Below are 12,103 nucleotides of genomic sequence, written 5' to 3' on the forward strand. Positions count from 1 at the left end.
GCTGAAGAGGTGAGGGACAGCGCCCAGGCCCAGAGTTCAGGCCCCACAACAGGACCCAAAAAAAAAAAAAGAAAGAAAGAAAGAAAGCTTACAAAATATGAAGGAACACCAGAATCTCATTCCTAGTTTTGTACCCTTACAAAGTAACATGGCCATGTTATTTGTAATAGGATTAAATTGAAAGCAGCCAAAATGTCCAAGAATAAAGCAATACTTAAATGTTTGCAGATTAACTTCCTAGAATTCTTTTCCCACTTGACAAAGGTGGAATGTGAGCTGTGTCACAGACAATATTGCATACATATAAAATGTGACGTATAATTGGTACACTGCATGTGAACTGAGACATTCTTGAACTGGACATGCTCTCAGCGGATTGGGTTTCCTATGCCCAGCATGTATGGGCTTAGGGCCTCATAGCTCAGCTCTGAGATTCCTGGGACTAGTTTCTGGTAGATAGGTAATGGTGTATTGTCTATCTTCTATCCTCTAAATGGACCTGTTGTCAGGTGTGACCAACTATGGTCAAGGAGTTTGACTATCTTAGCCCAAAGGTTGGCAAATTTTTCTGTTAAGGGCCAGAGAGCAAATATTTTAGGTTTTATGTCCCACATGTTCTCTGTTACTATACTCTACTACTACTGCTACTATTCAACTCTACTATTTCAGTGCAAAGACAGCTCTATACAATAAACATGACTGTGCAAGACCGTGTTCCAGCAAAACCTTATTTTAGGATTGAGGCAAGGCTAAAATGGTAGAACTCTTGCCAAGCAAGTACAAACCCCTGAGCTCAAACTCTAGTACTACCCACATCAACCAATTAAACAACAAACATACAAACAAAATGCCCTTTTTTTAGATGGCCTAGTAGCACACACTATAATCCTGTAAATCAGGAGGCGAGACAGGAAGATTTTTTTTTCTTTTCCTTTTTTTATTATCTTTAAGTAGTTGTACAAAGAAATTCCCATTCTACAAAACAGTAAATGAGTATAGAGTGTCTGACATTGTCACCCATGAGACAAGAAGATTTTGAGTTCCAGGACAAAAGCCAAAAACAGAACCATGTCTATTTTTGTTGTTGTTGAAAACCAACAATAAAAAAAAATCTCCTTAATTTTATAAAAACAAATGGTGGATTGATTTTCCCAGAGGTTATAGTTTGCCAGTGCCTAGTCTGATTGAATCTAAGGCCTTTTAGGCAGATTAGTTAACATGGATGAGGAAAACTGCCATTAGGGAAAATATGGGCAATTGGTTAGAACCATGATCATGCTTACTTCTGTTATAGTTTTCAATGGAAAAATAAGCAGTGATTTGGACGATGCACAGAGGGACCTGCCATCTCCAATCATCCTAATGCTCAAGCCTCCTGCCCTGGTGGTATGTCATTTTTGTTAATACCCAGGACTTGGGGCAAGAAGAATGGTATACCTTTTGTGGACAGGGGTGAGAGGGGGAAAATGGGAGAAAGCAAGGGAAGGGGTGACATTGTCCCCCACCCCCCAAAAAATGTACTTATTACCTAACTTATGAAATGGTAACCCCTCTATTAATAATAAAATTAGATATATAAAATAAAGGTACACCTCATTAGCCATTTTTCCCCAAACACCAGCAAAAGCAAAAGGATACTCACTTGAATAACAAGTTAAGACCAAAGAGGGTAAACATGACAGCCATGTAGCCAACAATGCCAGTGGCATAGCTGATTTTATAGATCAACAGGAACCATTTATAAACCAACCTGGGGAAAAGAGATCAAAAGTTAGTACAGTTGACACAGAAAACTGGCCTTCGGAGCCACTGGACCACCAGAATCCCTTATTTTCATATTAATGGAAACATCTGATTCTAGACTCAGGACTTGTTGAGCATCTGCACTTTCTGTGGAAAGCTGTTTACTTCCTCAATTTCAGAAACAATTCCATGCAACACCTCCAGTATTTTCCAGTGTTGGACCAAGAAAAGAGATCCCTAGAAACAAGTTTCAACTTCAAACAAATCAAGGGCACAATGACCTAGGACAGGTAATTATCTCAAATATAGGTTAGTTAGGGAAGGGAGTGAGTTAGTGAGTGAAAGCTAATTATCCTTAGAAGACAACCAGTGAAGGCTACTTGTTCGGGTCAGAAAAGACAATTCAAGGAAGACACATTGTAAGTAGAATTAGCTATAGCTTTGTGTAACCAGGCCTGGTTAATCTGAATATAGCTTTGTTCCCAAGAGAATGATGTGTTGGAATTTTGTTTCAGAAAAGACTTTTTTCTCTGGAGAAAAAAATAAGTTCCTCTGAATTAGATGTATGTATGCTGTGTGGTAGAAGGATGGCATGAGGTGGTTCACCTTCTGAGGTGTAAGCTCTATGCCCCAGGATCTAATGAAGAGCAGCATAAAATCTGGGCGGTTGACTCCAACTACATGCAGGAGGGAAAGATGGTTCTCTGAATGAACCAGAGACTTTTAAATATCCCAAGGGTTGGTCCTTGATACTAGAAGCCACTATTCTATCTGTGGTGAGAACTAAGCACTTTAGTAATTTGCTTGAACAGCCAGCACAAGCTTGCCTTCTTCCTGAGAGCTGGCTGGGTTACTGTTGGCCCTACTGGACCTTAGAGAAGAAGCTCAAGGTCCTGCCCTGCTTATGACTCCCTACTGTGGCTAAGCCAGTAGCCATGGCTAAGGAAAGGTCCCAAGCACCTTCAGTGTTGTACAAAAACCACAGTTTACACTGGGAGGAGACAGTAAAAAAGACATGAAATCTCAGGTCATGTAATTCTTACTTTGAAGTAAGTAATATTTTAGCTGCTGGATAAGTAAGACAAACAGTTTCTCTGAGACATTTACTTTCTTTGGAAGTAAAAAATGGGGAAAACAAACAAATAACACTATCTTTCTCACTATATTACACAGAGTCCAAACCCATTTCCTAGTAAATGTTCATTAAATGCTGAATGAGGAAAATGAAGATATTTATGATAGTGCTTTGAAACTGTAAGCACCAACTGTTACTATTATATAATTAAAAAAAACAAAACTATCCATGTTACTTAAAAGAAAAATCATCTTAGCAGTCAGGCGCTGGTAGCTCATGCCTATTATCCTAGCGATTCAGGAGTTGAGCTCTGAGGATTGCTGTTCAAAGCCAGCCAGGGCAGGTAAAGTCCATGAGACTCTAATCGCCAATTAACCACTAGAAAACCAGAAGTGGTGCTGTCATTCAAGCGGTAGAGCACTAGCCTTCAGCTGAAGAGCTCAGGGATAGCACCCAGGCCCAGAGTTCAAGCCCCATGACTGACCAAAAAAAAAAATCATTTTAGCTAGAAGTTATACGTTGGGTAGAAGTTGTCACTTGACAACTTTTTTTTTGTAGGCAAAATCCAAAGTTTTGATGTGTAGTATAAGCTGGCCTTGAGCTCTCTATATAGCCCCAAATTGTCTTCAAATTCACAATCCTCCAAATGCTGGGATTGCAGCATTTGATAACTCAACCTGTTTTATTGTTTTGTTTTTTTCTCTTTTTTTTGTTGGTCGTGGGGCTTGAACTCTGGGCTTGGGCACTGTCCTTGCGCTCTTCAGCTCAAGGTGAGCACTCTACCACCTGAGCCACAGTACCACTTCCGGTTTTCTAGTGGTTTATTGGAGATAAGAGTCTCACAGACTTTCCTGCCCTGGCTGCTTTGAACCTCAGATCTCAGCCTCCTGAGTAGCTAGGATTACAGGTGAGCTACTGGCGCCTGGCTTTATTGAACTTTTTCTTTATAATATCATCCCTTTCTTAGGGATGAAGAATTCATGGATCAGAAAGCTGACAGCACAGTGCTAACAAGAAACAGGGCTAGGCATTCCAAACTATTTCTGCCAGGCCCTAAAGGGCCCTGTACCCTGTATATGAACCCAAAAGAGGAACCAGAGACATTTACAGCCTCTCTTTGTTCATTCTGTACAATAAAGTCCAGAAGGCCAGAGACAGACTTGCAATGGCAGAACATAACAACATGGGAAGAGGCTTGGAATGTGGCTCAGTGGTAGAGTGCTTGCCTGGCATGCATGCATGAAGCCCTGGGTTCAATTCCTCAGTACCACATAAACAGAAAAAGACAGAAGTGGCTGTGGCTTAAGTGGCAGAGTGCTAGTCTTGAGAAAAAGCTCAGGGACAGTATCTAGGCTCTGAATTCAAGCCTCAGGACTGGCCAAGGTGAGAGAGAAAGAGAAAGAGAGAGGGGGGAGGGGAGAGAATGCAGGGGGAAGAAGAGACACTTGTGACTTTGGATTAGGTAGTTCAACTTTGGGGCCAGTTTCCCCACTAGGCGCTCCTGAACCTACTACACCTCTCCTGGCACTTACCAACTGCATTGCAACAGGTGCTTTCTTGTCCATCTCCTCCATTAAACCGAGCACTCCTTGAGGGCAGGGACCATGTTATCCAGCTCTGTATCCCCAGCGCTCAGCACAGGGCCTGGCACACAGCAGGTGCTTGTTGAATGAATGAATGAATGAGAAAAATCTCTTTTCTGTCAATTATAGATATTAAATGATCTCACAAGCTGGTTGGGAGGATTAAATGAAAAATGCATTTGGATAAAATACAAAGAATTATATAAGCAGCAGCTATGTTGTAACCCAAGAAGGAAGTACTACTTACTAGAAAATTAGGTATTTGCTGAGATTCATTCATTCAACAAAAATTCAGACAGTAGGCTACTATGCGCCAGACCCTGTGGCAAGGCCCAGATACACACAACTAATGGATGTGGCTCCTGATCTCAGAGTTAAGAGTTTAGTGGGGAGACAGATACTCAAAATCTTTTGTTATAAATTGTGTTACGTTCTATGACAGAAACTACAGGGCCTTATGAGAGAATAGAATGGAAAACGTAATTGAGAGATCAGAGAAGTGTTTGCAGAAAAAAAAGACACATTTAAGATGAGATCGCAAAGATCACCACAACTTTTTTTGTTTACGTTTGCTTTTAATATAAGTAGACTTTGATATAAACCATAAAACGAGCTATTAGGAACTTTTAACAGGGTTATGGATCTCCCAATCAGCTTGTTTTAGAAAGGCCCCACCCCAAATAATCTCGGCAGACTGAAACGGCAATATTTTTCCATATAAAACCACCTTGTCTCTGCATTCCAACACATTAACTTCAAAACCCAGCCTCTTCTCCAATAGCTGAAGTCTCACCTTGGAGTTGTCTGTACTAGAGGTTTTCGTGTGGCTCGGAAGGTGACAAAGGCTGTGACGGCAGAGAAGAAGATCCAGATCACTAGAAACCTCCACCAGTGTAGCTTCACTGTGAAATAGAGGGGAACAACCCACATCTGAAAGAGGGTCACCATCTGAAACACAAACACAAGCACTTCAGCTTGAGACACAAGTCCACAGTGCTTCTCCTCTTCTATCTTACCTGGAGCCTCTCCTACATCTCTAATTTTCACTAAACACAGTTCTACTAGTAATCAGCTAGAAACCGGGAACTATGTCTGACTCTTCTCTTCCGTCTCTCTTTCAATTCTTTTGGTGAGCTCTTGCAGACTCTTGCTTGGTCAACTGCAAGAGCTTCTTTGTTCACTCCCTGCAACCAAGGAGGTCAGACTGGGACTAAAATACCTTTCCTGCCTCCCTTTCTGACAAAGGAAGCCTTCACTCTCCTTTCCAATCAGAATTAGTCATGACTTCCTAATCATGCCCTAAAAGCATTTTCTTTTCTACCATCATTTCAGGGCTTACCTAGAATGTGAGTCTGATTTTGAATTCATTCACAGGTGGAAACTGGCACACAGTGGGCCCTTGATAAATTTGTGTAAATAAGAGAAAAGTTAAACTAGACCAGAAAGACTCCCTAAAAGGGAAACACATTTGTTTTAAAGAATTCTCTTGTAGATCCAAGTGCTGGTGGCAGCTCACACCTGGAATCATAGCTACTCATGAGACTGAGATCCAAGGATCATGGTTAGAAGCCACCCAGGGCAGAAAAGTCCCTGTGAGACCCTTATCTCCAACTAACCACTCAAAGCTGGAAGTGGAGCTGTAGCTCAAAGCGGTAGAATGTAGCCTTGAGCAGAAAAGCTCAGGGACAGTACCTAGACCCTGAGTTCAAGACCCCACCCCCACCCGGAGAGAGAGAGAGAGAGAGAGAGAGAGAGAGAGAGAGAGAGAGAGAGAGAGAGAGAGAAATTCTAAGCTAGGTGCTGGTAGCTCACGCCTATAATCTCAGTTACTCAGGAGGCTGAGGTCTGAGGAACATAGTTCAAAGCCAGCCTAGGCAGAGAAATCCCTAGGACTCTTATCTCTAATTAACCACCAGAAAACAAGAAGTGGAGCTATGCTCATAGTGGTAGAGTGCTAGCTTTATGAGAAAGCTCAGGGACAGTGCCCAGGCCCTGAGTTCAAGCCCCATGACCAAAAAACAAAACCAAACCTGTATTTTCCCTCCTTCAGAGTTTTACCTTATACTTGTTAGATGAAGCGTTACAAATGCACAAATTCATTCTACTTCTATTACAAAAGCTTGGCCCTTGTTTTCTCAAGTCCCATAGTAAAAAAAAAAAAAAAAATCTGAAAACATTTTCCCTTGGGCATTTCTGGACCAATGTTGGAAAGTATTGTCCAATCAAAACATAATACAAAACACAGATAAGATTTTAGAGTTTCTATAATTTAATAATATTTTATTTAAACCAATATATCTAATATGTAATTTCAACATGTACAAAATATTGGGGTTATTATTATTTGGTGCTAGGCTTGAACCCAGGGCTATACTAAGCATGGTACACTACCATTGAGATATAGCCACTGAGAAATACAAAAATTTCTAATAAAATATTTTGGTTTCTGGAGACTATGAGATCTGACATATATTTCACATTTATAGCACATCCCAAATATCTAGGAGCCATATGTGACTAGTGGCTACCACAGTGGGCAGGGCACCACAGGGCTTCGTAGAAGTGTTGTAGCTGTCTGAAGCTATCACTCCCTTATAGACTGCTCTGGGGCAAGAAAATCCCTTATTTTTTGGTGTTATTTTATAGACTAATAAAAGGAGAAGCCAAGCATGGTGATGTCTGTTAATCTTAGCAATTGGGAGGCTAAGGCAGAAGGATCATGAATTTAAGACCTTATGAATGAAAAAGTATGGGAAGAGAAGAGAATGCAAGCAAAGAAAGATAAGAGAATGGTAAGCAGAGCCACTTGGCTTTTGAGATTCCAAGGAACCATATACTTCAGTATCAATTCTATTGCACTCTACATACTGTTCTGCCTTATATCAAATGTGTAGACACATCAGGATATACCACATGTAGTAACAAATAGCCGCCAATCTAGGAGACATTAGGAGGAGAACAGGCAAAGACGTTACCAATAAGGGTAGGAAAGAACAACCAGAATCACAACACTCGACAACAGTAGGGAAGAACAATCAAAATCACAAGACTAAGTGGGGGCAGAAGGGTTTTTATTATTTGCCTAATTTGCTTTAACAGATCCATGGGGCTATTCACAAAATAGTAAGCCAAGAGACTAGAGGAAATTAAGTAAGTCTGGCTATATTTGTTCTCCATGAAAAAGAACAATAATTCCTGGACTGCTTCCAGCTTTTCAAAAAAAAACAAACAAACTAGGCTATTACATAAAACAACTAGCCTGCTCTAACAGTGCCTTTCCACTGCCCACCAATCATTAATAGCATATTCTGATGGAGAATTTGTGGTCAAGATTTTAAAAAAATCAAAAATCTTTTTTGGGCCAGGCACCGGTGGCTCATGCCTATAATCATAGCTACTCAGGAGGCTGAGATCTGAGGATCACAGTTAAAAAACCAGAAATGGCTCAAGTGGCAGAACACTTGCCTTGCTGAACAGCAGTGCCCAGGCCCAGAGTTCAAGTCCTACAACCAACAAAAACAAACAAACAAAAAACATTTTTGGGTGGTACTGGGATTTTAACTCCAAGATCTGCATTTGTTAGACCAGTGGTCTGCCAATTGAACCATGACCCTAATCCCAAGAAATTTGTTTCCACATGAGCTGTGTAGCTCTGTACATGTTGGAAGAGTTCAGAGATGCAAGAATTGGATTCTGTTCTGACTTGCTCTGACTTGTTCAAGAACAAGCAGGAGTAAAATGATGAACTATCTTGCCTTGATTTACAATCATCAGACGTAAAACTAGGGTGATAAAAACTAATCAAATGAGAGTGGAGGAGCTAGAAAAAGGCATAGAGGGATAGGTCAGTGGGAGAGAGAAAAGGAAAGAAGAGAAATTTAGAGACAGGACTATACTCTAAGCCAGTAGACCCAGTGGAAGCCCAACATACCTGGGCTCTAAGTTCTAATTCTATTCTGCTTCAAGTTCACTGTCTAATTGTCTCCTTGAAGAAAGGCTTGGTTTGATTTCTCGGGCCCTTCTTTTTCTAAAAAAAATTATTATTATTATTGAGGTGATGCACAGAGGGATTAAATTACATGAGTCAGGTAATGAGTATATTTCCTACCATACAGTGTCTTCTGTTCCCTCTTTCTCTCCCAGAGGCCTCTCTTCTAACATGCTAAGGTGTGTTTGTACCTCTCAGGATTTTTACAAGATTGGAGACATAATATTTATTGGCATTTTGCTTAGTAAATGTGTTTAATTTTTTTTAAGGTGGAGGATTGGATTCATGGTCTTATGCTTGCTAGGCAAATGCTATACCATTTGAGCTATATCTATGCCCTTACCTGATAGTTTTATTTTCTTTCTTTTTTCTTTTTTTGTTTTTGCCAGTCCTGGGGCTTGAACTCAGGGCTAGGGAATTGTCTCTGAGCTTCTTTTTTTGCTCAAAGCTAGCACTCTACCACTTGAGCCATAGCACCACTTCTGGCTTTTTTCTGTTTATGTGGAACTGAGGAATCAAACCTAGGGCTCATGCATGCTAGGCAAGCACTCTACTACTAAGCCACATTCCCAGCCCCTAGTTTTATTTTCTTTAGTGAGTTTTTCTTCCCCCCAATACTGGTGTTCAAACTTAAAAGCCTCATGCTTTCTAGGTATGCTCTCTACCAGTGAACCATGCCTCCAATCCAGTAAATAAGTTTAAACTTCTTTTTTTTTTGCCTCCTGTTGGTTGTGGGGCTTGAACCGGGGGCCTGGGCACTGTCCCTGAGTGCTTTTTGCTGAAGGTTAATACTCTACCACTCTAAGCCCCAACACCACTTCTAGTTTTCTAGAGATTAATTAGAGCTGGAAGTCTCACAAACTTTCCTACTCGGGCAGGCTGGAACCTTGATCCTCAGATCTCAGCCTCCTGAGTAGCCAGGATTATAGGCATGAGCCACGAGTTTAAACTTCTTTAAGAAAGGCATTTTTAATGGCTAGTGTGGCAATGGCAAGAACTCTGATGCCACCTTGTGGCAAATGCTTATGAAGACATATTTGATTCAATTTTTGTTGTTCAACTTTACTTATGTGCAGTACTGTGGAAAGCACAAAACAATGGGAAGCCTTGGTCCAGGAAGATACTCAGAATAAAGGCAGCAGCTCTCTACTGTTCTTTGCTGTCAAAGCATCATTGGAACCTTGGAATCAGGTCTTGGGACCACACTGTACAAAGAACACGGACACAAAAAATGTCAGGATTATAAAATGCTTGAAAACATATCACATAAAGCACAGAAGGAACTGGGATAAAAGGTCTGGAGAATACTCCAGGAAAATCTGGTTCTTGCCTGCAGTTATTTGTAAAGTTGTCTACAAAACCAATAGCCGATATATTCACTATGACCTGGCAAGACGCAACATATTGCTAGAATACTTTATAGGCAGAAATGGAGCAGGCAATTTCCTCCTACTGAACTAACAAATTGTTATCCTTCCCACAAGAAAGAAGCCAGACAGCATTGCTAATCTATGTACTACTAACCTAAAGAGTTTGACTTTGTGTCTCTTCTGCTTCTGAGTCCAAGTCTTTCAGAGAATCATGAAATAAAGTTTGCCCTGTGTCTCAGGACTGCTCTTCTATACCTAGAACTATAGTTTCCTTCCCAAACGACCTCTTCTCCAGGCAAGAGTCAAAGAGGCATTTAACAAACACCAAGCACTTCTGGGACACTGAACTAAGGACTGGCAAAACAAAGAAATGAGAAATGAAACACCCTCAAGCTTACTGAGGAAAAAGAAGTTCTGTAAGCCCTAGCAGGCAAGAATTTTCAGAGGAGAGACACTTTACTCCAAGTGGAGGAACAAGAAAACCTTCCTGGGCTGGGAAGGTGGCTCAGTGGTAGAGTGCTTGCCTTGCATGCCTGAGGCCCTGGGTTCGATTCCTCAGCACCACATAAGCAAAAAAAAAAAAAAAAAGCCAAGAAAACCTTCCTGAAGGAGGCATCCTTTCATCTCTGCCTTGATGGCTTAGTAGGTCCAGGTGCAAAAAGAGACCATGATGAGTGATCTAGGAGGGAAGGGGAGTATGCTAGAGAAAGTACCTGTCTGTAGGTAGAGGTAAGAAGTGAGTCTAAAGAAACAGGTAAGACTCATGGGCTGGGAAGGTGGCTCAGTGGTAGAGCGCTTGCCTTACATGCCTGAGGCCCTGGGTTCGATTCCTCAGCACCACATAAGCAAAAAAAAAAAAAGAAAAAAAAAGAAAAAAGCCGGAAGTGGTGCTGTGGCTCGAGTGGTAGAGCGCTAGCCTTGAGCTGAAGAGCTGAGGGACAGCGCCCAGGCCCAGAGTTCAGGCCCCACAACTGGACCCCCCCAAAAAAAAAAAAAAAAAAAAGGTAAGACTCAGAGAAGGCTGGCATATATATATATATATATATATATATATATATGTGTGTGTGTGTGTGTGTATATATATATGTATATATACACACATATATATAATGCATATATACATATATATATGATCAAAGTAGATTACCATCCTTTACCACTTACCAGCATTCTCTAGCCACATCCTAGTAATCCTTTTAATGTCTCCAAGATTTCCAGGTAGGAAATTTTACTATTCATCCATTCCAGGAGGGAACAGAAGTTCAGGAGGTGGGGCTTTGAAAAGAAACTATATTTGGGAGCAAAGATGATGAAAGCTTCTCCTTGGAGATCTTTAAAAATAGGACAAATACTTTTCCAGGCATAAACTTATCCCTTCCCTTAACATCCCTGGGGGAGCCAGAGAGAAAGTAACAACAGACTATGAATAGATGATGAAAACAGAGCTAAAGGATTGAGTGTAGCTTAGTGTTACAGTACTTGTTTTACATGTGCAAGGCCCTGGTTCCACCCCCAGTACCAAAAAGAGGGAGGTAGGAAGGGAGGAAAGGAAGAAGAGTAGAGCAGAGTGGAGTGGAGGGAGCAGAGGAGAAGAGAAGAGAAGAGAGGAGAGGGGAGGGGAGGGAAGGGTAAGGACAGGAAGGCTGAGCTACAGAAGTTAAAAAACAAGTTGGTCGGGCTGGGAAGTTGGCTCAGTGGTAGAGCGCTTGCTTTGCATGCCTGAGGCACTGGGTTCGATTCCTCAGCACCACATAAGCAAAAAGAAAAAAGCCGGAAGTGGCGCTGTGGCTCAAGTGGTAGAGCACTAGCCTTGAGCTGAAGAGCTGAGGGACAGTGCTCAGGCCCAGAGTTCAGGCCCCACAACCGGACCAAAAAAAAAAAAAAAAAACAAGTTGGTCTGAGATAGATTCTAACACTTTTTTTTTTTGCCAGTCATGGGGCCTGAGCTCTGGGCCTGGGCGCTGTCCCTCAGCTCTTCAGTTCAAGGCTAGCACTCTAGCACTTGAGCCACAGTGCCACTTCTGGCTTTTTTCTGCTTATGTGGTGCTGAGGAATCGAACCCAGGGCCTCATGCATGCAAGACAAGCACTCTACCACTGAGCCACCTTCCCAGCCCCAAGACAGTTTATTAAGTACTCGAGATCTAAAGAAACAGGCAAAAGTCATTATTTTTGTTGTTGTTGTTGTTCATGGGGCTTGAACTCTGGGCTTGGGTGCTGTCCCTGAGCTCTTCAGTTCAAGGCGAGCGCTCTACCTCTTGAGCCACAGAGGCATTTCCAATTTTCTAGTGGTTTATTGGCGATAAGAGTCTCATGGACTTTCCTACCCAGGCTGCTTTGAATTG

At 41.6% G+C, this 12,103-nt stretch overlaps 1 protein-coding gene across 2 annotated transcripts in view; it reads right to left on the minus strand.

The window, feature by feature from the left end:
- Rnf121 (ring finger protein 121) overlaps positions 1-12,103 on the minus strand; it is a 65,064-nt gene that overhangs the window by 17,767 nt on the left and 35,194 nt on the right. For both annotated transcript variants that reach the window (XM_070035119.1, XM_070035120.1), the window contains 2 exons: positions 5,195-5,349; positions 1,643-1,750 (listed from right to left, as the gene is read on the minus strand). In XM_070035119.1, the coding sequence (XP_069891220.1) occupies positions 1,643-1,750; positions 5,195-5,349 (263 nt within the window). The remainder of the gene's footprint in view (positions 1-1,642; positions 1,751-5,194; positions 5,350-12,103) is intronic.

This window comes from Dipodomys merriami, unplaced genomic scaffold (assembly GCF_024711535.1).
Source record: "Dipodomys merriami isolate MVZ:Mamm:240054 unplaced genomic scaffold, mDipMer1.0.p SCAF_25, whole genome shotgun sequence".
In the NCBI taxonomy this organism is placed as follows: domain Eukaryota; kingdom Metazoa; phylum Chordata; class Mammalia; order Rodentia; family Heteromyidae; genus Dipodomys; species Dipodomys merriami.